At 37.0% G+C, this 20,256-nt stretch overlaps 1 protein-coding gene across 4 annotated transcripts in view; it reads right to left on the bottom strand.

Annotated features, from left to right (window-relative positions):
* Positions 1–20,256, bottom strand: part of pum (pumilio) — a 192,476-nt gene that overhangs the window by 170,014 nt on the left and 2,206 nt on the right. For 3 of the 4 annotated variants that reach the window (XM_070217617.1, XM_070217616.1, XM_070217615.1), the window contains exons 2-3: positions 18,138–19,281; positions 13,887–14,702 (exon numbers count right to left, since the gene is read on the bottom strand). In XM_070217617.1, coding sequence (XP_070073718.1) covers positions 13,887–14,702; positions 18,138–18,467 — 1,146 coding nt within the window. In that variant the 5' untranslated portion in view covers positions 18,468–19,281. Of the gene's footprint in view, positions 1–5,499; positions 6,109–13,886; positions 14,703–18,137; positions 19,282–20,256 lie in introns of those variants that run through there. The other variant, XM_017144772.3, reaches the window with a different exon arrangement.

Genomic DNA, 20,256 nt, shown 5'->3' on the forward strand with positions numbered 1-20,256 from the left:
CAGAAAGAGAGAGAAAAAGGTAAGATGGGGGTGGCAAAGGGGGTGGTGGCTTTTTGGCCATAGGCTTGTGCGAAGGAAAACGAAGAGTAACAACAAAACAAAGCATAAAAAGCAAAACCAGTCCGAAAATGTAGAAAAAAATTAAAATTACATTCTGCGTGAATTCTCTCCCTTTCAGATTATATATATTTAAATTTGTTTTTGTTCTTCTTATTCACTTAAAAAAAATGGTGTTGATGGGTGAATACGTTATGTAAATGATACTCGCTGGATTGATTGAAAGTGGCTTGACAGGTTGGTGGTTCCGGAATCTTTTCAATTTAAAAATGTCATATAACGAATTACTTTCAAAAGATAAATTAAAATTTTATATTTTACATGTCCATTCAGGAACTTAAAAAAGAGTAAACTAAGGGTAAAACTCTGGAAAATCTCATTTAATTTCCTTGGTCAATAAAAACTGTTTTATTTATTTACATTTAGAATACATTTGTTATTTTTATGGCAGCTTTAGAAACTAAATAGTTAATGGGGCCATTACCAAGAGACCAAAGCCAATAAAAGTTTGTATAAAAAATTTTATTTATTGACAAAATATTTTAGTTAGTTCGCTAAACTAATTGCCCATGATACGCACAAATAATGAACCAGTTCTCAAACAAAATTAATGTCCAAAGTAAAGTGAATAATCTAATAACAACAAAGAGCTCTTAAAAACCAACACACACACAAATCCAATACGCTGAAACCAGTTTTTTATACAATTCAAATTTATATCTTCATTTTAATTTTAATAGAACAATTATCATTGGCCTCAAATGTGGTTTCATTCACCAATGCCATAATATCTGAAAATTATTGTAACACACCAAGTCTTATTTGGTATCAGGCACTACTTATACAGCGAAATATTTTTTAAAAATTAAACATTTTCTAAAATGTGATCTTTCAAATAAGACAAAGGTATTAAAGCGAAATATGAATTATCATTGTGCATTGCAAACAAATCCTTGAAATTATAATACCCTCTTTTAACCAGGGTACAAAAACATTAACAACATTTAATTTTGAGCTCGAAAAGTTGTTGACTTTGAGTTTTTGTGTGTAACACAAACCGAAAATAAATAAACGTAGCCGCTGGAAGTGTGAGAGTGAAAAAATGATTGCCCCAAAGATGTGCGAAACGTCTTGAGTCAAACATCAAGATTAAATTGTTTAACGAAATCAAGGCGAAATTGTTGAGAAGGTTGAAGTTGCGGGAACGTTTTGTTGTTCCTGTTTCAGTTTAAATTTGTGCATCCACCTTTCGATGTTGTTGTCAAGTGCAAAGACCTTTCGCGTGTCATACGAAAAGCCAAACGAAAATAAACTAATAAAAATAAAGCTAAGCACACAGTCACACACATGACGGGAAAATAAGGAGAGAACTATGTACATATCTACAGAAATGCACGAGAAATTGGGCGTGGCTAGATGCATTTTAGCCAAATAAGTGTCTCTAAAAATAATTTTATTTGAAGAAAAACTAAATTTAGCAAAGGAAGTATTTCAAAAATTTTATTTATCACAGCAAAAAGAAAAAAAATTCTTTTAAAGATTAAATCGAATTTCTTAAATTTAAGATACATTTAGCAGAAGCATTTTTGAACATTTTTTGCGCTTTAAAAAAATGGAAGACTTTAGCTATTGTGCAAACATTCCTAATATTTTTCATTGAAAAAATTTATATTATCATTCTTTTTTAAAATAAATTTTCATATAAATGTGCAGTGTTTTGTATCTGAGCGGAATGTTCTCAGTTATTTTCGGCTCTTCGCGACTATCGATTTTGTTTCTGTTGTTGGTCTCAACGCTTTTTGTTTGCAAAACGAAACAAAACAAAAAGTGCAGTCAGGCTGAGAAATGCGTTTATTGCGCTTTTCAACAACCGACTTTGCTGTCTGCTGTGCATATTTATTTGACTTTGCCTTTCTCCCCTAACGAGACAAAAAAATAAAAAAAAAACCAAGAGAAGGGTTGAAGAAATATAGAGTGCAACGCAACGCTAAATGGTTTTACTTTGGTGTGTGTATTTGGGGAAATGCAGCCGCTGAACTGCAGTAAATTCTAGAAGATTAATTGGATTATATGGGATTTTCTTGAGGCACTAAATCTTTTAACTATTTGTTTTACAATTTATTGGTTTATTGGCCCTGAAAAATTAATAGGGAATAGTGCCTGATTAAGTTAAGTTCATTGCGAGTTATTTGTTTTTAAAACATTTTTAACTTTATTTTTAAACATTCCTAATCAGTTAACTTTAACTCTAAACTCTTCTATATTTTCCTTTCAAATTTCTTTCCACTAAACATACACCACTAACTAGAATTTTGTAGCAACTTTTGATGATGTCGAAAAGTTACCCAAAGAGAGCGAGAATTTTCCACGCGGCTTGAGGTGAACCAAAGTTGCAAGTTGAACGCCACGAGCAAAGTTTTTAACGCTAAACTAAGTCACGTGACTTGCATTTTCCACGCTCAAATGTATATAGCAAGAATTGTTGTATTGCCGCCCGCTTTTCCTATAAGTTAGCAACTTTGTTGTCACTGCAGTTGTTATGTGTTGCTGTTTCGTTTTGTGTTTATTGGATTTGCCACACCCCCCAGTAGTGTACCGCCCCCTATAAGTTAACCTGTCCGTGTCTTCCGTCTTCTGTCGGTAAATTGTCATCAACAGAGTCACCGCCGCTCCTTTTGCCCCTTAGTTCCCTAAATCATCCTCCTTACAGAGCTGGCTTTTCTCCTCTTCACTTCAGTCAGTTGCTGCAAACATTTCCGGCGCCTTGTCCGTTTGTCCGTCCGTCGGCTTGTCCGTTCGTCCGTCCGTTAGCCGGGTCCCCTGAGTACAATAAGTCAATCCGTTTTGGCCAAGGTGTCGAGACTCGCCTGTCGTTGCCTCTGTCTCCACTGCTATCTCCATCTCCCTCCAAGTATAAATCTTTATTGCATAATTCAAGTTTGCTTTGGGACTAGGTCTTCCATTAAATTCATAGCGTCAAATGCCTTAAGTTAACAGAAATGACAAATTTAATGACGTTTTGGTTAGGACGGGTAAATTGAATAATTAAGGGAACGTGGAAAATTAAAAGGAATACTGAATACTGTAGATTTAATCAATAAATGTGTGAAGCAAAAATTAATTAAAATATGGCCATACTTTCTTTTGCACTTACTACTTTATAACATTTTTCTTTTTTATATTTCCTTAATGTTAAACTTTCCTTTAAATCTTAATAAAGATTAAATATCATTGTTGAATTTATCTCCCTTTTTATTCATTTGCTATGAGCTAATCCCCTTGATTAATGGAAAACCTAAAAAACAGTGCTACGGATAACAAACAATTTGCATATTTTGAAAAAAAAACCTTAATGTGGAATTATCCAATCGAGAACAGCTCCCCAAGGTGTCAACTCATAATGGTTTCAATGGTAACATTTTAAACGGATTCAAAATGGATTACCACTTACCATTTGTGAATGCATAAATTTATATAGGAGGCAAGCCCTTATCGGGTGGCGACTGTCATCTGTCGTCTGACACGACCACGCCCCTTTTTGGCTAAAAGCCAATTCGGGCCACAACATATAAAGCCTAATCAGTCAGCGAGTTCGCTTCAGTTCAGTCAGACGCAATGCAATCAAGCGTGAAATAGATCGGTGGAAAAATAGGGGAAGATAGGAAACCCAAAGGTGGGGGCGCGCTCTCTTTTCGGTCAAAGGCAACAAAAAAAGAGACACAAAAAACACATTGCATATATAATTGAAACCGGAAAATATTTATTTTCATGTAAATTCCCTCGGAAAAAAGAAGTAGAGAAGTAGGGGCAGACAGCATAAAATTCTATACACATCCCTGCACCTTCCCTTTCTACACTCGCCACAAAGAACTCAACCCTCTTCTGGAACTGAATCTGCTCACTTTACAGTTTACAGTGGTGCTGTGGGGTTAAACTACGTGAAATGCATATAAAAACAATTGTCAGAGTGGAAAAAACAGACCCAATGAATGAATCAAATGAAAGAAAAAGCGAAAAATCAACTGCAGTCAGCAGAGACGAGGGCAGAGGTAACCGCAAAAACGTTTTTATCTATAAAGCCCAGGCCCCTCACTCGAAAAATAGCGACAGAGACGAAACCGAAGCTTCGCTGGGGATTTAGATCGGGAAGCTACACAACAAAAATAAAATTATATATCAAAACCAAAATATTTTTATAAAAAACCCTGAAATACTTGCATATAAAACACATTTTTTTAAAAAAAGAAAAGTAGTTGGTTTTTATTTTGGCAAGAAAAAAATGTATTTCTAATTAAGTAATTTAATTTAATAGACAACCTTAGGTTTGAAAAATACATTAATTTCTTTTAGTGTATATTTTTTGTTGTGCCATTATCTAATAGCAGCAGTAACAAGAAGAGCATGAATGAAACGTGTGTCTCTTATCTCTTGTGTGCGCAAAGCAACCTAAACGGGGCTATTTAAATTATTTTAAATAAATATATCTTTTTTATAGCCCCCCTTTATTAGGACGATAGCTTCACTTTAACCAGTTCAATTTATTTTGCAACTCAATTAACTAATAAGTTGTTAACGAAGTTGTTTAAATAGCCAGAGGGATTGATACAGTAATGAATATAATTAAATGCGGCTTAAGTAAGAACAACATATCGATGGCATAGCAATGATCAATTAAGCGTTTATCTTGTAATTATTTCATACTTCCAATATATCTAATGTATTCAAATTACCAATGAATATTCTTTCAGATATGTTATCGGTATTTCCATGGCAGCTCCAAGTTGATTGATTTGCACTGTTGTCTACCTTTTATCGGGAAAACCTCGTTTATGAAATCATTTATGTTTCCATGTTAATATTTAACGCAAAGGCATTTCGCGATTAACTATTGGCAAACACTTGTTATAAATTTACTAAAGGCCTCAAACAGGTAGAATTACTTCGATTAAGAGCAATTAACAAATATCAAGAGCAAGTGCTATTAGAAGTAATGCCGATCATTAACCGGTTGGATCTAAAGACAATCTAAACGGAATGAACTTCAAGCTGTCGGCATCGCCACTTCCATTAGCAAAGCAATCAATCATAATTCTTCTGCCATAAAAGATGTATCTTTGCTCTTCTTCTGAAGGAAGTATTAGTAATCTTTAATAATTTTGTTTACCTTAATGAAATTAACTATGGAAAATGTATATATATGTAAAACTAAAATGTTCAAAACGGTATTTTTATGAGATGCAGGTTGTGTCCCTGCTCGGGCGCCATGGTGGAATTTTAACGATAAGCTTTTTTTTGAGAGCATATGTTATGCAAATTGGGTATTTCGTCTTTAGAGGGTTAACTTGGCAACCTAAACACCTGAACGACACCCATACTCGAGGGACAAGGAACAGGGGCGGGACAAAAGGGGTTAAAGGGAGCAAAGCTTTTTGTGTCATTTACCATTTCCTGTGTGAGTGCAACATCCTCGGCGGTGCGAGCGTCCAACATAAGGTCGTGCAGTAATTTCATCATTGGACAGGCTGTGCGAGCGAGAGGGCGAGATGGCGAAGAACACACGGCGATCCAGTGCGCGACAGAGAGGGCAAGCGCAGTGAGAAAGGGACAGGGCGAGAGTGAAACACGTTACACTGGCTTTTTATTTTTTTTTTCTTGCCGCCCGGTGATTCTTCTTCTTTATTTTCGGTGGGGACACACAGTGTGTCTATATGCGATATATATTATATTTTCCGTGAATATGGATTTATGATTTATTCACACATTCAATACTGATTAAGAATTCTAGATTTTCGACTTTCCACACTCAGCTGTGATTTTCACACGCAAAAATCAATTTACATATATATTTATATACACCTATGTACAAGCACACACACACTCACAACCGCACAAGCGTACTCGCTGCCTTAAAGCATTTTGTTGTTAATTTTCACTTGTCGGTTTCTTTTCTTTTTGGATTATTTCTTTTGCTTTTTAGGCAAGAAACAAAAAACGTGCTCTACGATCGGCAACAAAGACACACATTTGTTTAATTCCATGCAGACGAGTCAACTGTTGCGGCCAAACTGAAAATTCTACGCTCCACAGTTTGCGAAAAAAAAAAAAAAGATTTCTCACCGCGAGTGAGTGAGTGAGAGGTGGAGAGCAACTGAGCAAGTGAACGAGTGTGAACAAGAGAGAGACAGAGAGCGAGCAGCTGTTGTCTGACAATAACATAATCAGCAACAATTTATGCTGTTCAAAGAGCGAGAGAAACGCTAATGAAAGGGGAGAGGGGCGACTGGTGGCGACCGCTCCTGACCCTCTCTCCACCGCCCCCGCTTTCTTTCTCTGTCGCTCACCCATTAGCCGCACACGTGCAAGCTTAGCATTCTATCTGTCTGTCTCTGTTTGTGTTTGCTAAGCCGAATTTGGCATAGTTTTTTTTGTTTTTTACGTAACTCAATAGCAAAGAGAGCCGAGCTTACGAGTGTGGGCAGTCAAGCTCGCTCTTCAACTCTCACAGCTCTGTGCGTGTGTGTGTGTATCTTAGAGGTGAGCGAATGAGCGAGCGGAGTAAGTGATCATGATTTGCAAACACAAGCTCAAGCAGCTGTTTGATTACAGCGCCAAGAGTAGGGGAAGCAAAAGATCCGGCTAAAGCGAAACTTAAAAGCCCTACTACAATGTATTTTTCCTTGCACAAAAACATGGTTAAGTCTTGTGTTAATCTTAAAGCACTAACATAACAGCAAGTAATTGTCCCTGTTCGGGCGCCAATATATTTTCAGTTCCCTGTTCGGGCGCCAAAATATTTAAATACCTATACTGTTAAAACCATACATACATTTTAAGTGAGATAATTAGATAGAATGAAAATCTGCTTCCCGTTTTGGAAATGGATTTAACAAAAATGGTTTTAATCTAATAAAATTTTTTAATTCTTTATATTTCCAGTTTTTTTTTTCAAACCGACAACACAATCTATAAGCTCCCCATTCCTGTTCTACATCTCTGTTTCAACCGCCTTAACCTCCAAGTAATCAAATTGCCCGCGACAGTTGCTGGCAATTAAAATCGTTTGGAGAGCCAAGTCAAACAGTAAAACGAAATTAAATTGTCAAACAATTTGCCGCTGCATTTGAAATGCTTTATTTAATTAATGCAAATGAGTGTGAGCATAGTAAGCTTGGCGAGGCAGCGACTCATAGAAGCAGCTGTCGCCATCTCAGCTGACCACCCGGTTGAGATAATCGAGAAAAACGTGCCAGAAGACAGATAAATGTGGCAACAATAAAAAGCAATAACCTCGCAAGTGAGAAGTGTACGGCAGAGAACGAGAAAGAGAGAGAAACTAAACCAGGTCTAGCCGGCAATGCAAATCAATCAAATCCGATGAAGTTAACGTCGGCGTCGCTGTTGGCGCTGCTGCATTTGCCACATCCAACAACGAAAACAAGAGAGAACGCTATAGTCGGGTTGTTGTCCCGACTATCTAATACCCGTCACTCAGCTAAAGGGAGTACGAACGCTGTGTCGGGTTGGTGTCCCGACTAATAGTCGTAACTCAGCTAAAGGGAGTGCGAGGGAGATAGATATATAATTTTTGATTGCGTATAACTTTTTAATGAATGGTCCGATTTGAAAAATGTCTTTTACATTTCGATAGGTATAAATATACACAACAAAATTGCATTTATACTTCTCGGAAATCTTTAAAGATGTGGGCGCAGGACCCATTTTAAAATCGTTAGTGGGCGATTGTGGGCGTTAGAGGGGGCGTGGCGCTCGGCTAAAATAAACTTGCGCTGCGTAGGAAGCCAAAGAATATGTGTGGGAAATCTCAACCTTCTAGCTTTTGTAGTTTCTGAGATCTCAGCGTTCATACAGACAGACAGACGGACAGACGGACAGACGGACATGGCTAGATCGACTCGGCTAGTGACCCTGATCAAGAATATATATACTTTATGGGGTCGGAAACGCTTCCTTCTAGCTGTTACATACTTTTGCACGAATCTAGTATACCCTTTTACTCTACGAGTAACGGGTATAACTACAGTGCTAACTGCCGTAGAAGAAATTTTTAGAAACTTAAAATCTCGGAAGTAATCTAATGAAGAAAAATTTCTATATTACATAATCCTTCATTTAATATCCTAATAATATAGCGTCTACCCATTTTACGCATTCTTGCTGGAAGAACCGTTTTTATCTAAAGAATTCGCGTGCAGAACTGGATAATTTAAAGCTTTATCCAGCAAAAATGTTAATTTTAAAGCCTTATACAAACATATGGAAAAAGCGATTACAGATAAGGTTATAATGGAAGTACCACTGTGGCCTAGGAAAGCAACAATAACATACATTTTCCTTCATTATCATCAAAGCAGAGCGTCTTGGATGTTGGAAAATTGCAAACATTTCAGCTAATTGGCAAGAGAAGGAGAGTCGGAAAAGAGAGAGAGATGGATGGAGGCCCTGACTGAGCGGCATTTGTTCAATTAGAACGTAAACGTTTATGAGAATGGGCGGCGGGTTGGTGGGCGGTAAGTGGAGGAAGTGGATGTAGTCTAAAGCAGGGCCAAAAAAAAAAAGAAAAAAAGAAAGAAGTTGGCGTCAAATAAAAGTACGACCACTGGCAAAGTGGGAAAGTGTACAGAACGACAAAAAAAGATTGAAGGAAGGGAACAAAATTGCAAAGTAGTTACATATTGAAAACTGTAAGAAAAATCTGCATCGATCTTTACTAAAGGTGGTTGAAATGAACCCTAATAGATTTAGGAAACAACCATGAAATCAAGTTCTAGATATTGTCAAATTTTGTTAATGATTAATATACTAAGTTCTTTGATGTGGCATACCCAGTTTTTAGTTTTTAGACATTTTTTCCATAAGAGTCAAAATCTGCCAAGTGGGCCACCCCTGTTCCGAAGGTCCGATTTTCATCGAACTTTTTTACTTTTCCGGTTCACAACGAAAATATAAGAACTTCATTTGAACGGTTTTGCGAAATTTTGAGTTTTACCGGAGTTATAGGGGTCAAAACATGGCATTTTTGACACTTTTTCGAAAAAGTTGCACTCAGTCAAAAATTCATAACTTCGGAACGGTAAGAGATATCTTTATGATGTTTTCACTAATCGCTCAAGAATTATTATGGCTTTCCATAAAAAAATTTAAAAAAAAATTAAAAATTTTTTTTCTTAAAAATAAATCAACATTTTTTTTTAGTTTTTATGTTTTTCAGTGTTCTTCACCAGCTATAGAGTTTAAAACCATTTGAAAATGAAGTTTGATTCATTACGAAAAAGATCAAAAAAAAAAAAAGAGGGGCCCGGACAAAGGTTTTTCGCAATATCGATTTGAAGAAGGGCGCACAGCGGTTTTCCATACAAAATCGGCTTGCTCGTGAAAATTGGCTGGTCAACACATGCCGTTGCGCGCGTAGCGTCAGCCGACTGCAGCTGTCAATGAGGCACTTTTTGTCGTTTTATATGGAAAACCGCTGTGCGCCCTTCTTCAAATCGATATTGCGAAAAACCTTTGTCCGGGCCCCTCTTTTTTTTTTTTTGATCTTTTTCGTAATGAATCAAACTTCATTTTCAAATGGTTTTAAACTCTATAGCTGGTGAAGAACACTGAAAAAAATAAAAACTCAAAAAAAATGTTGATTTATTTTTAAGAAAAAAAATTTTTAATTTTTTTTTAAATTTTTTTATGGAAAGCCATAATAATTCTTGAGCGATTAGTGAAAACATCATAAAGATATCTCTTACCGTTCCGAAGTTATGAATTTTTGACTGAGTGCAACTTTTTCGAAAAAGTGTCAAAAATGCCATGTTTTGACCCCTATAACTCCGGTAAAACTCAAAATTTCGCAAAACCGTTCAAATGAAGTTCTTATATTTTCGTTGTGAACCGGAAAAGTAAAAAAGTTCGATGAAAATCGGACCTTCGGAACAGGGGTGGCCCACTTGGCAGATTTTGACTCATAAAAGAATAATGTCCTGTTTTAATTTGTATTAACATCACCTAATTTATAAATGTATTTTGTAAAATAATAGATAGTATGTAAAAAATTCAAAGTTTTTAGCTTTATTAGTTCTTCGCAAAAAACTTACAAAAAAAAGACACAAATTTCGAAATACGTTTAAAACCTTTACTTGGATTCACGATTTAACAAACACTAAAGATCGTTTAGAACTCCGATCTAATTAAAATTTACAAAGGAAGTAACAAATTTGTTGACCTTTTTTTTCTGATTTTCCAAACCCAACAAAAAAAAAAAAAGAAAAGGAGGACAACAAAAACAATCAACAATGCTCGAAAAGCTTCTTAACAGAGATGTTCCAATTAGGAAACCCATTATCCAACCAGAAAACGCAAACGAAACGGGGGAAAAAGCTGCGCTCAAAATCAGATGCCTCACACTGAGACAAATTCCACACACGCACACATAAATCATTACGCGCAAAAAAAAAAGCAACAGAAAACATGAAAGAGAGTACGGGAAAGGGGAAAAACTGGGTGGAAAAAGGAAGGGGCCAGATGAAGAGGAGAATTCGCGGAGGATGAGTAAGCAGCAGAGACAACATAAAAGAATCGCAAGTAATAAGAACACCGCATACACAGCAAAAAAATGTTGAAAAGCGCAAGCAAAGTAGATAGTTCTTTTTAAAAATCTTTTTAATTTGTAAGTTACATAGTTCAAATGAAATGGCGAAACGCCTCTCTCTTTAAGCCTAATTAATACAATTTTGTTATTTTATAATCAAAATAAATAGGTTTTAATATTAAATCGTGTTAATTTATTTTTTTTACTGTGCACAAGACGAATACAAAGAAGGGGCAGAAGAAACAGAAGAGGAAGCAGAATGCGCCACATGCAGGGCAGCAACAAAAAGCAACGCAAGTGAAACAATGAGCAAACTTAATGCAACAACAACAACAGCGCAGAAGAATCGTTGTCGCACCTCTTCCCCCTCCCCCTGCCCACCCTCTCTTGCTCTCAGTCTCCTGCTCCCCTTTTTATCCCATTCTATTCCGTTCCGTTCCGCCCGGCTGTTAAGCGCAAATCAATGACCTACGACATCAACAAGAACGCTTCAAACACACACGCAAAGCCCATAAGTGGGAGCAAGAGAGCGGAGAGATAGTTCTGGGAGAGATGAGAGAGAGGGACAGCACGTGGTAGTGTGGTGGGGGGTAAACTGGGGGTGGTGGGAGACAGAGGAGAGAGATATAGAGATAGAGAGCGCAAGGAGTTTGGCGAATTAAGATTCTTTTCACCCCCCACAAACAAGTGTAGTCCAAATACAGTGAGTATTCGAAAAAAAAAATTTCGTAACAATTTATACTTTCCCTAGCTAAGTAAGTAAGTTTTAAAATTGGTTTAGTTTTAGTCAAACCTATTAAAAAGTACATTACCTTTACCATTAATTAGTATTAAAAAATTTTTAAATTATTTAGGTTTCTTATATATTTGTAGAGATATATTCCAATAAAGTTAACAACCACTGTACCAGTTTCCCCTACAGTATTAGTATTCCATTTTCGAGTGCTTACTGTTATTATGAGGGGACAAAAATCAGTAAGCTTGAAAAAACTAGAGTAACAGCGCCAGACGCCAAAAAGGGAGGCAAAATCCAAGGGAAAGAGGAAGGACATAAACAAAGGAACAGAAAAACAAGAACAACTTTGAGCTCTCTTTTGCACGACTTCGTATTTTCTTGTTTATTTTTAAGGGAACCTCCTGCCAGGAGGTCCTTATTCTGTTCTTCTTATTTCTTCTGCCCCTTGCATAAATGCAATAAATATTTTCTTCCTCTTATTCGGTTGGTTCTTTGGTCAAAGAAAGAGAGAGATTGCACAATATATGCACAAAAGGAAGTTGTTGCCAAGAAAAATAAAAAAGGGTCACAAAAAGTAAAGTTTGTGGTAAGTTATAAGTGGTGAATTTTTTCTGCGTTCCTGGATAAAGAAAATAATTTAATTGTTGTTTACACGAAACGACAAAAGTATAAAAAACTAATTTTTTCTCTCTTGAAATAAAAACTATTTTTAAGAACTGTGATTGAAGTGCATAACTCTTCGAAGACTAAAAACATATTTTAGACACCAAGTCACTTAAAGTTACTATATATTGTATCTTTTGGTATTTTACTAAAGGTTTTTTATGATATATTTACCAAATATGTCCTAATAAAGAGGTAAATGAAAAATATAAACCGAGTCCCGTTCTATAGAAAGGGTATCCCGACTTTAAGACTACCCAGAACCGTTTTCGAAACGACAATTTGCTTGATAAAAACATAATCGATTGCGGGCCAACCAACACTTGCACATAAAAACCTTGCATTGTGTGCGAAGGAAGTGAAAAGGAAATTGCAGTACTGCCAGGTGACAAGGGGATTCACCCGGAGCAGAGGTCAGCAAAAGACAGAGCGAACAGGTGAGCAAAGGACGCCGAGTCGGGTGAGATTCTTTAATTAAAATGGCATTTCCTATAAACAATTGTGACATAACGAGAACTTCTCCACTCCAGAGCACAGCAAACGAACGAACAGCATCACAACTCATTAGTTCCCAGTATTAAATTCTTTCGTTTATAAATTGCAGGTAGTTGTTTCTGGCTAAAATACCAGTAGTAGTCGAGTTCTCAAGTCATCAGATTTGCCAACGGACAGGTGAGTAGACAGGTGTGTGAGTATCCAAGCGAGTGTGTCTGTGTGGCATGTGCAATGTTCTGGCTTTATAAGGCTGAAATATTGCAACCGGAATGGGATCTATGTATTTTAGGCCCGCCCCGCCCCTCTTTTTTCTCTCGTCCCCTATATTTCTACATTTATCTCCATTAGCAGTGCAGCAAAGACACGAATAAAGAAATACAGACAGACACCGAGAAGAAGAAGAAATGAAGAGCCAAACAAGAAACCAAAGAATGGTAAAATCAGCGAAATATTCACTTTTAAAAATGTGTATGGTCCCAAAGAATTTATAAAAATTATTGATGACAAAATCCTAACAACATATTAAATCCCAACAAGTAATAACAAACTATAAATAGTCATTAATTCAAACTTTGTAATGCCCCTAACAATAATTTTATGAGGCCCAAACTGAAAAAAAGCTATCTAAAGAAAGTTGGGGTATGAAAACGAAAAGTTTTCCCGAAAATTCTAACTAAAGAAAAAGTATAAGGGAAACCTAGTAAAACCACAAACAAAATTATTGATTAATCTAGCAAGAAAATATCATCAAATGAAATTGAATGGTTAAAGTTTCGCCTACTTTATTTTTATTTGGGAATAAACTTTCGATTTAAACGTGTAAGAGCTCTATTAAGGCCACTTAGCCATAACTTTTTGTGAAGACCCTTTTTCGACCATTCTGCTGAATTGGTTTTGGCTATTTAGTTGACAACTATCAACTTTAAGTTCTTCAAATAAACGCCAAATAATATGACAAATGAGAGTGATGACAAAGCTTTCATGCTTTTCGGTTAATAAAATAGAAGGAGATGAGTCATCTTTTAATGTATCTTGCTTTGATGGATAGGCGAAAAAGAAGAACAGAAACATCCTTTCAGTAACTCATTTGTGGTAGCAAAACAGGTTAAGCAAACTAACCCAATCAATATCTATTGGTAACCAAACAAGGTTAACTAATTAGCAGAAATTATTGGCTTATCAATTTATTATTTATCGTTGTATTAAAGGTCATAAAGAGGACACTGATTAGTATCGATTGAATTATCTAGAGATTTCCCTCTTTTGTTCTCACTAAATATCTAACTCACATTTATTCGATTAATTATTGGAAGCCAAGAAAATTAACCTATTACTCACCGCTGCATTCCGATTGGCAGCTGCAACAGCGGAGCTGTTCATATATTGATTCTGGGGCGGCATCATTGCGGCGCCCATGGGCACGGTGGTCTGGCCACCCATGTAGACATAGTCCTGCGGTCCTCCGGCTCCAGGAGGACCCAGTGGCGGTGGCTTGGGCATTCCCCCGTTCATTCCCGGATGCATGGCTCCACCATGATGGTCGTACATACTGCCGCCCGATTGGGCATACGATGACATGTGACCCAAGGCAGCTGCATGGTTGAGCAAATTCGAGTTATACTGGCCGGGATGTTGCTGCTGCTGCTGCTGTTGCTGCTGCTGCTGGCCGGGATGTTGGATTCCCAGACCGTTGCCATTGCCCAGTCCATTGCCACCGCCCATTAGGTGATGTGGATGCCCCTGATTCTGAGCCTGCTGCTGCTGCTGCTGTTGTTGCTGCTGGGGATGTTGCTGGTGTGGATGCTGCTGATGTTGCTGCTGCTGTTGAGCTGCAGCTGCGGCTGCTGCCTGCGACATCATGTGATTGTGCTTGGCCACCGCCGCCGCCTGTTGCATGGCGGCCATATTGGCTGCTGCAGCGGCCATCGATGGATGATGGAGGCCGCCATTTGTGCCGGATCCACTATTATTCCCGCCACCAGCTCCTCCGCCGCCTCCACCGCCGCCTCCACCGCCGCCCATGCTGCCCAGTCCGCTGCCCATGCCGATGGTTCCAATGGCGCCGGGGCCACCATTACTACCATTTCCCGGCGGTCCGCCAGGGGCAGCGTTAGCCGGATTCATCGGCGGATTGTACTTCCATTTGTCCGGGTTCTAAAATAGAAAACAGAAATAAACACACGGTTAAGCTTTTAAATTAAAACTGTAAACGATCTGACTTGTCTTAGATACTTTTTTAACAATGATATAAATATATATTTATTTTATATTATATTTTTAAAATTTTTTTTTGTTTTTTAAGATTTATCCTACCAAAAATTCAGATTGTTATTGAATCTATTTAGAATAGTGACTCATCTTTAAGTACGTCATTCGATTTTAAACATAGTCTTGGTTCCAATTGACTTTTAATTTTACGGTAAAGCATTTTACACTCATAGAAATTTTTACCTAAATACTAGAAAAGTCGCCCTAAAACCGCGGTCGCCCTAAAGCTACAAAAAATTTTCTTATTATACGGGTGGCTAGCCCTAAATATACGAAAAATCGCCATGGAAAATATTTTTTAGGGTTAGTTTCTCCAAAAAGGCCAATTTGCCCTGTTTTTTAGGGCGAAATTTTATGACGCAATAAATGAATACATACATGTAAAACATGTTATGTACATGTGTGTGTAGTTGACAAGTCAAGACAAGTGAGTAAGAATGGGTAGCCCAGCGGTCTAAGCACTCGCACTTTCAGCTTTGCTGTTTGAAAATACAGGTCGTGGGTTCGATTCCTGTGTGAGTCAACACTTTTTTTTTTATTACAGTTTTTATTACTAATTAAGTTTTTTCGTCCGCGTGTTAAATTTAAAGTAGTCTTAAAAACCTAAATACATATGGAAATTCTGAGTTTAAAGACTAATTTATGTTAAGCATGCGAGGAAACGGCCCAAAGTATCCATGTCACCAGCAAAAAATACAATTTTTTGTTTGTATAACTTAGACCGCAAAAAAATAAGATGTGTACAGGGTTTGTACGTTGCATAGCTCGATGGGACTGTGGTGCAGCGCTAGACCGTTAGACTCCAACTCGAGAGGCCGTGGGTTCGAACCCTCGTAGAGACACCCTAATGTTTTTCTCAAGTAAGTTGTTTTTTCTCCTTATATACATCTCCTTAATTCGATTACAAAGATGATTTTTCAGTTATAACCGGCGGTTATACAAGTCTGCTGCCTCCTGCCCCCAACAGCATCGTCCGGTATAGCCGACAATTCAAGAAACAAATTATCTGAAACGATGTTCGTGTCTGTGTGTGTGTGTGTATGTGTTGAGTCCTGTTCTCAGGAAATATCAACCAACACACACACACACACACCCCCCCCCCCATCATCGAAAAATTAATCGATTTTTTTTTGTTTTTTTTTGGTATTATTTTTATGGCGATTCGCCCTAGATTTGTCGCCTAGTCGCCATTGACCCCCGTTTTAGGGCGATTTTCCCTGTTTTTAGGGCGATTTTACCGGAAAATTTCTATGAGTGTATACACTTCTTCTTTATTTATTAAGTATCATTAAGTTCAACTTTTTAAGATTTATTCGACCAAAAATGCAGGTTGTTATTGAATCTAGTTAGGATAGTGACTCATTTTTGAGTACGTCATTCGATTTAAAATATAGTCTTGGTTCTAATTGACTTTTAATTTTAAGCATTTAAAGCATTTTCTACATTCCTTCTTTATTTATTAAAAATCATTAAGTTCAGAGACGTAAATAAAACAATGTTCTTGATTAATGTCGCCTCCTTCTGCAACTTAATCTCCTTTCTTAGTCTTCGCTTTCCAATTCATGCGATTTCATTGGCTGCTGTGTGTCAATGCCAAATTGTGATAATCTGTTTATGCAACCATTTTTGGCAGACACCGACCTTAGCAGCTTATACAATCTGCGGAGGGGAGGTCAACTGAGACAGTTTTAAAGCCCAGAATTCAACCACCCAATTGAAGAAGCCGCAAAATCTAATCAAGAAGCAGCACAGCTAAAAATTACCAAATACCAAAACAGGAAATAAAGAGTGAAACAGAAGAGAATTGCGTAAAATGCAATCGATGCTAGTTGCATCAAGGAACATTTATTTATGAGAAAAAAGATTCTTATTTGATTCCTATCTAACCCAGTTTGAAATCAAATTACGATTCCTTAAATAATAATGCATTTAGAGTTTATAATACAACCTGAATTTAATACTAAATTAAAGTATATATGGGCACTTCCAAAAAAAAGTCCACCAAGCCAAAAACCTTGAAACTTGAATAAAACATATTTCCACATGATTTTGCCCCGATATTAGTTTCTAATTAGTTGGATACTGAGCTTAACTACAAATTTGGAGTATAGTTTGATTATTTTTATGACAAACCCGACCAATATACGCAAAAATCAGTTTTTGGCTATTTTTTGGTTATTTTTTGAACTTGTCTTCTGTTGTTAATTTATCCTATAGGAATGCTAATATGTGACATTTTTCTGTACTGAACGCTTCATTCACATGCTAAACTATTAAGTTAAAAGCAAAACATCCAGCAATTGAGAGATAGAGGTAAAGAAATCCGCTTTACAAAACAGTCGGAAAAAATGTCCCGAGCGACATGTCCCGAGCGAATGTGGTTGAAACTGCATTAAAAATAAGCGGCAAAGAATTTTTGAGTAAAACCAAAAGCATTTCAAAGCGACATGTTTGAACAACATTCTAAAAAAATCGCATCAAAATATTCCATCAGAATTCGCTAATTTCTGGTGTTGTATGAACTTCCCCGAAATCCACTTCTATTTTTGTCCCGAGCGAATACGGCAGTTTTTTACCGATATCTTAAAAACTAAAAGTGGTACAAAATCAAGATTTTTACCAAAAATAGAGCTTGGGAAGAGTGAAAAGAAAAGCCAATAATTAAAATTTAAAACCATTGTTTTACAATTTTTTTCAACTTTAAAGGTGTGCAAATGTCCCGAGCGACATTTTGGAAGTGCCCATATGTATAAAGAAAATTTAGTTTTGCAAACTAAAAAATTTTGTTTCTACTATGCCCTGTCGTTTACTTTTAAATATAGATCAAAAATTGGGATAATAAGTAAAATCAGAATAGTTATCAGCTTAAAAAAAAGGTAATCTGTGGCATTTTAAGCAAATTTTCACACTAAAGAGAACGGAAGCAATATTCGGCAATCCGAAAGTTTAATAACCCCTGCAGATTTCACAAATGAAAATGTGACTAGAATGGTATAGATAGAAAACATATTTCTTCAATTTCAGCTTAATTTTGTAAGTTTTATCCTATGGGAGCTTCAGGATAAAGACGTCGATATGAGTACACATATTTTAAGACAACTACGAAAGTTTAACAAGCAAACGGTATTAAAGCATACGGACATTGATATATCGATTACCTTCAGATCCTGATCAAGAATTTATACAAATACTTCACAAAAAAAAGTATGCTTAAAGATCCTTTTTGTATTTTAAATTCCCGATAAATGGGTTGAGTAGATAACCCCTAAATCCCTTAAAGGATCCCCAAAAATATCATATTTTAATATCTGGATTACTTACATCAATCCCATGGCCGTCGTCACCGCACGCCCATCGTGTCTGCTGTTGCTTCTGGGCAAAGTGAGCGGCGTACTCGGCGGCAGCGGCCTCGTGCAAGGTCGAGCCCACAGCACCAACCCCTGGCACGCCGCCACCCACTCCGCCCACGCCCACGCCTCCGGGAGATGGGCGTTGCTGGAAGACATAGCCGACGGCGGCGGCTGCGGCGGCACCGGCTGCATCGGCGGCATCCTGGGCAACGCCACCGCGAGATCCTACCACAATGGCATCCGTGCCAACGCCGACGCCTCCGCGGCCATTGCGATCATCGTTACCACCCAAAAACTTCATATGTTGCTGGTGTTGCTGCTGCTGGCGTTGCTGTTGCTGCTGCTGTTGGTGTTGCTGCTGGTGTAGCTGTTGAAAATAGGGCGGTGGTGGACCGTAATGTTGCTGCTGCTGCTGTTGATGTTGCTGATAGAGTTGCTGGTGTTGCTGTTGCTGCTGCTGCTGTTGTTGATGTTGCTGCTGCGGCGAGGGCGTCGATATGGCAATTGTGGGCGCGGTTAGGAGCTCAATTTTGGAGGCTTTTCCTAGCTATCGCAGCTGACAATTTTGCGCGTATTGCCAACTTTTATTGGATTTACTTCAAAAACCACAAAAAAAGACCACACACGCGCTGCTTTTCAACACGATTCGACGTTTCGAAATATTCACAAATGTTTTAGTATTTTTTGAAATTTTCTCTTCCGATTTACACTTGTTTTATTTGTTGTAAAAGAAACCACACTTTTTGCTTAATATATTTAACATTTATTTTACAGGCTTTGCTGACATTTTTTTTAACACTTTTTGCTCAAAAAAAAATTACTTTTCTTCGTTTGGTTTGGTTGTCGGGGTTGGTTTTCTCTTTCTTTTTTTTTACATAAATTTACACAAAATTATGAATAATATTTTACACAGTTGCACAGCTGTTGTTTTTTTGTGGGACTTAACAAAACTGAACTTTATTTATTTAATTACGTATGAGAATTGGTTAAAACTTGAATTTTTACAGATTTATTTTTGAGAATTGTGGAATTTCCGTTTATTAATGTAGTTTATTAATTATAATTAGGATGAATTTTAATTTACACGACGTTTTAATGATGAAAATATACACAAACTGGAATGAGAAATACAAGTGGGAATTTTGATTAGTAGACGAATTCTGCATTTAGTCATTTATTAATTGGCAATTAGCAACGGTTCCTCATAAAAGATAAGGTATATTTTTGCCTCCCATTTGAAGAACACTGGAACCACTGTACTTTGTGCGATTAAAAACTTTGAGCTGGTCATGGTAAAAGAAAAGAATCCGATAACACAGACAGCAGACAAGGCGCATAATAATAATCAACAAAATAAAGCGCACAAGGGGCGAATAAAAGCAAAACAAATTCTTCTAAAACTGAAAGACGAGTAAGAACAAATACTAGCCATGATTTCCTCATTACGAAAACAATAACAAAGTCGATGCCAAGGGGCGGCAAAGGGGGCGGGGTCGTTTGAGGAACAGGAGCCCCAAGAACAAGTCAAAGAAGAAGACTATCCATAGAACAACGCAAAGCTGAATCATGCGCGAAAAATACGGAAAATGAAATTAGCTTTCTTCGCAGACCGATAGGTGAAATACACTTAAAATTCAATTAAAAGTAAAGTAATGACAAAAGATAAGAATGTTTCATTATCAATAAGTGAGTTTAGTTACATACATCACAGTTTTTAATCTACAGTTAATTATTTGAATTATTTTTAATTAACTATCGATCCGTTGGGGCCTTAGATTCGCGGCAAAAAGTTTGCATACGATAAGATAGGGTTTTATGTTGCAGTTTCAAAGTTATCGTAGAAAGAAAATATATCGAAGGTCTAACTTTTCGTTTGACTCATTTTTCAGCAAAAAAGAAATAATCCAAGACCGAATGATATTTTATTCGGACTGATTTATCAAAAGAAATATTTTTATTTACATAGAGTTAAAGTGTAATAAAATATTAGCATAAAAACTTTATTCATTTTACCCTTTTATAAAATTCGAAAAAAAATAAGTACTATTAAAAAGAAGAAATCAATTCTAGTATCAACCTCTGCAACTTGG

The sequence above is a fragment of the Drosophila takahashii genome, chromosome 3R (genome assembly GCF_030179915.1).
Source record: "Drosophila takahashii strain IR98-3 E-12201 chromosome 3R, DtakHiC1v2, whole genome shotgun sequence".
NCBI lineage: Eukaryota > Metazoa > Arthropoda > Insecta > Diptera > Drosophilidae > Drosophila > Drosophila takahashii.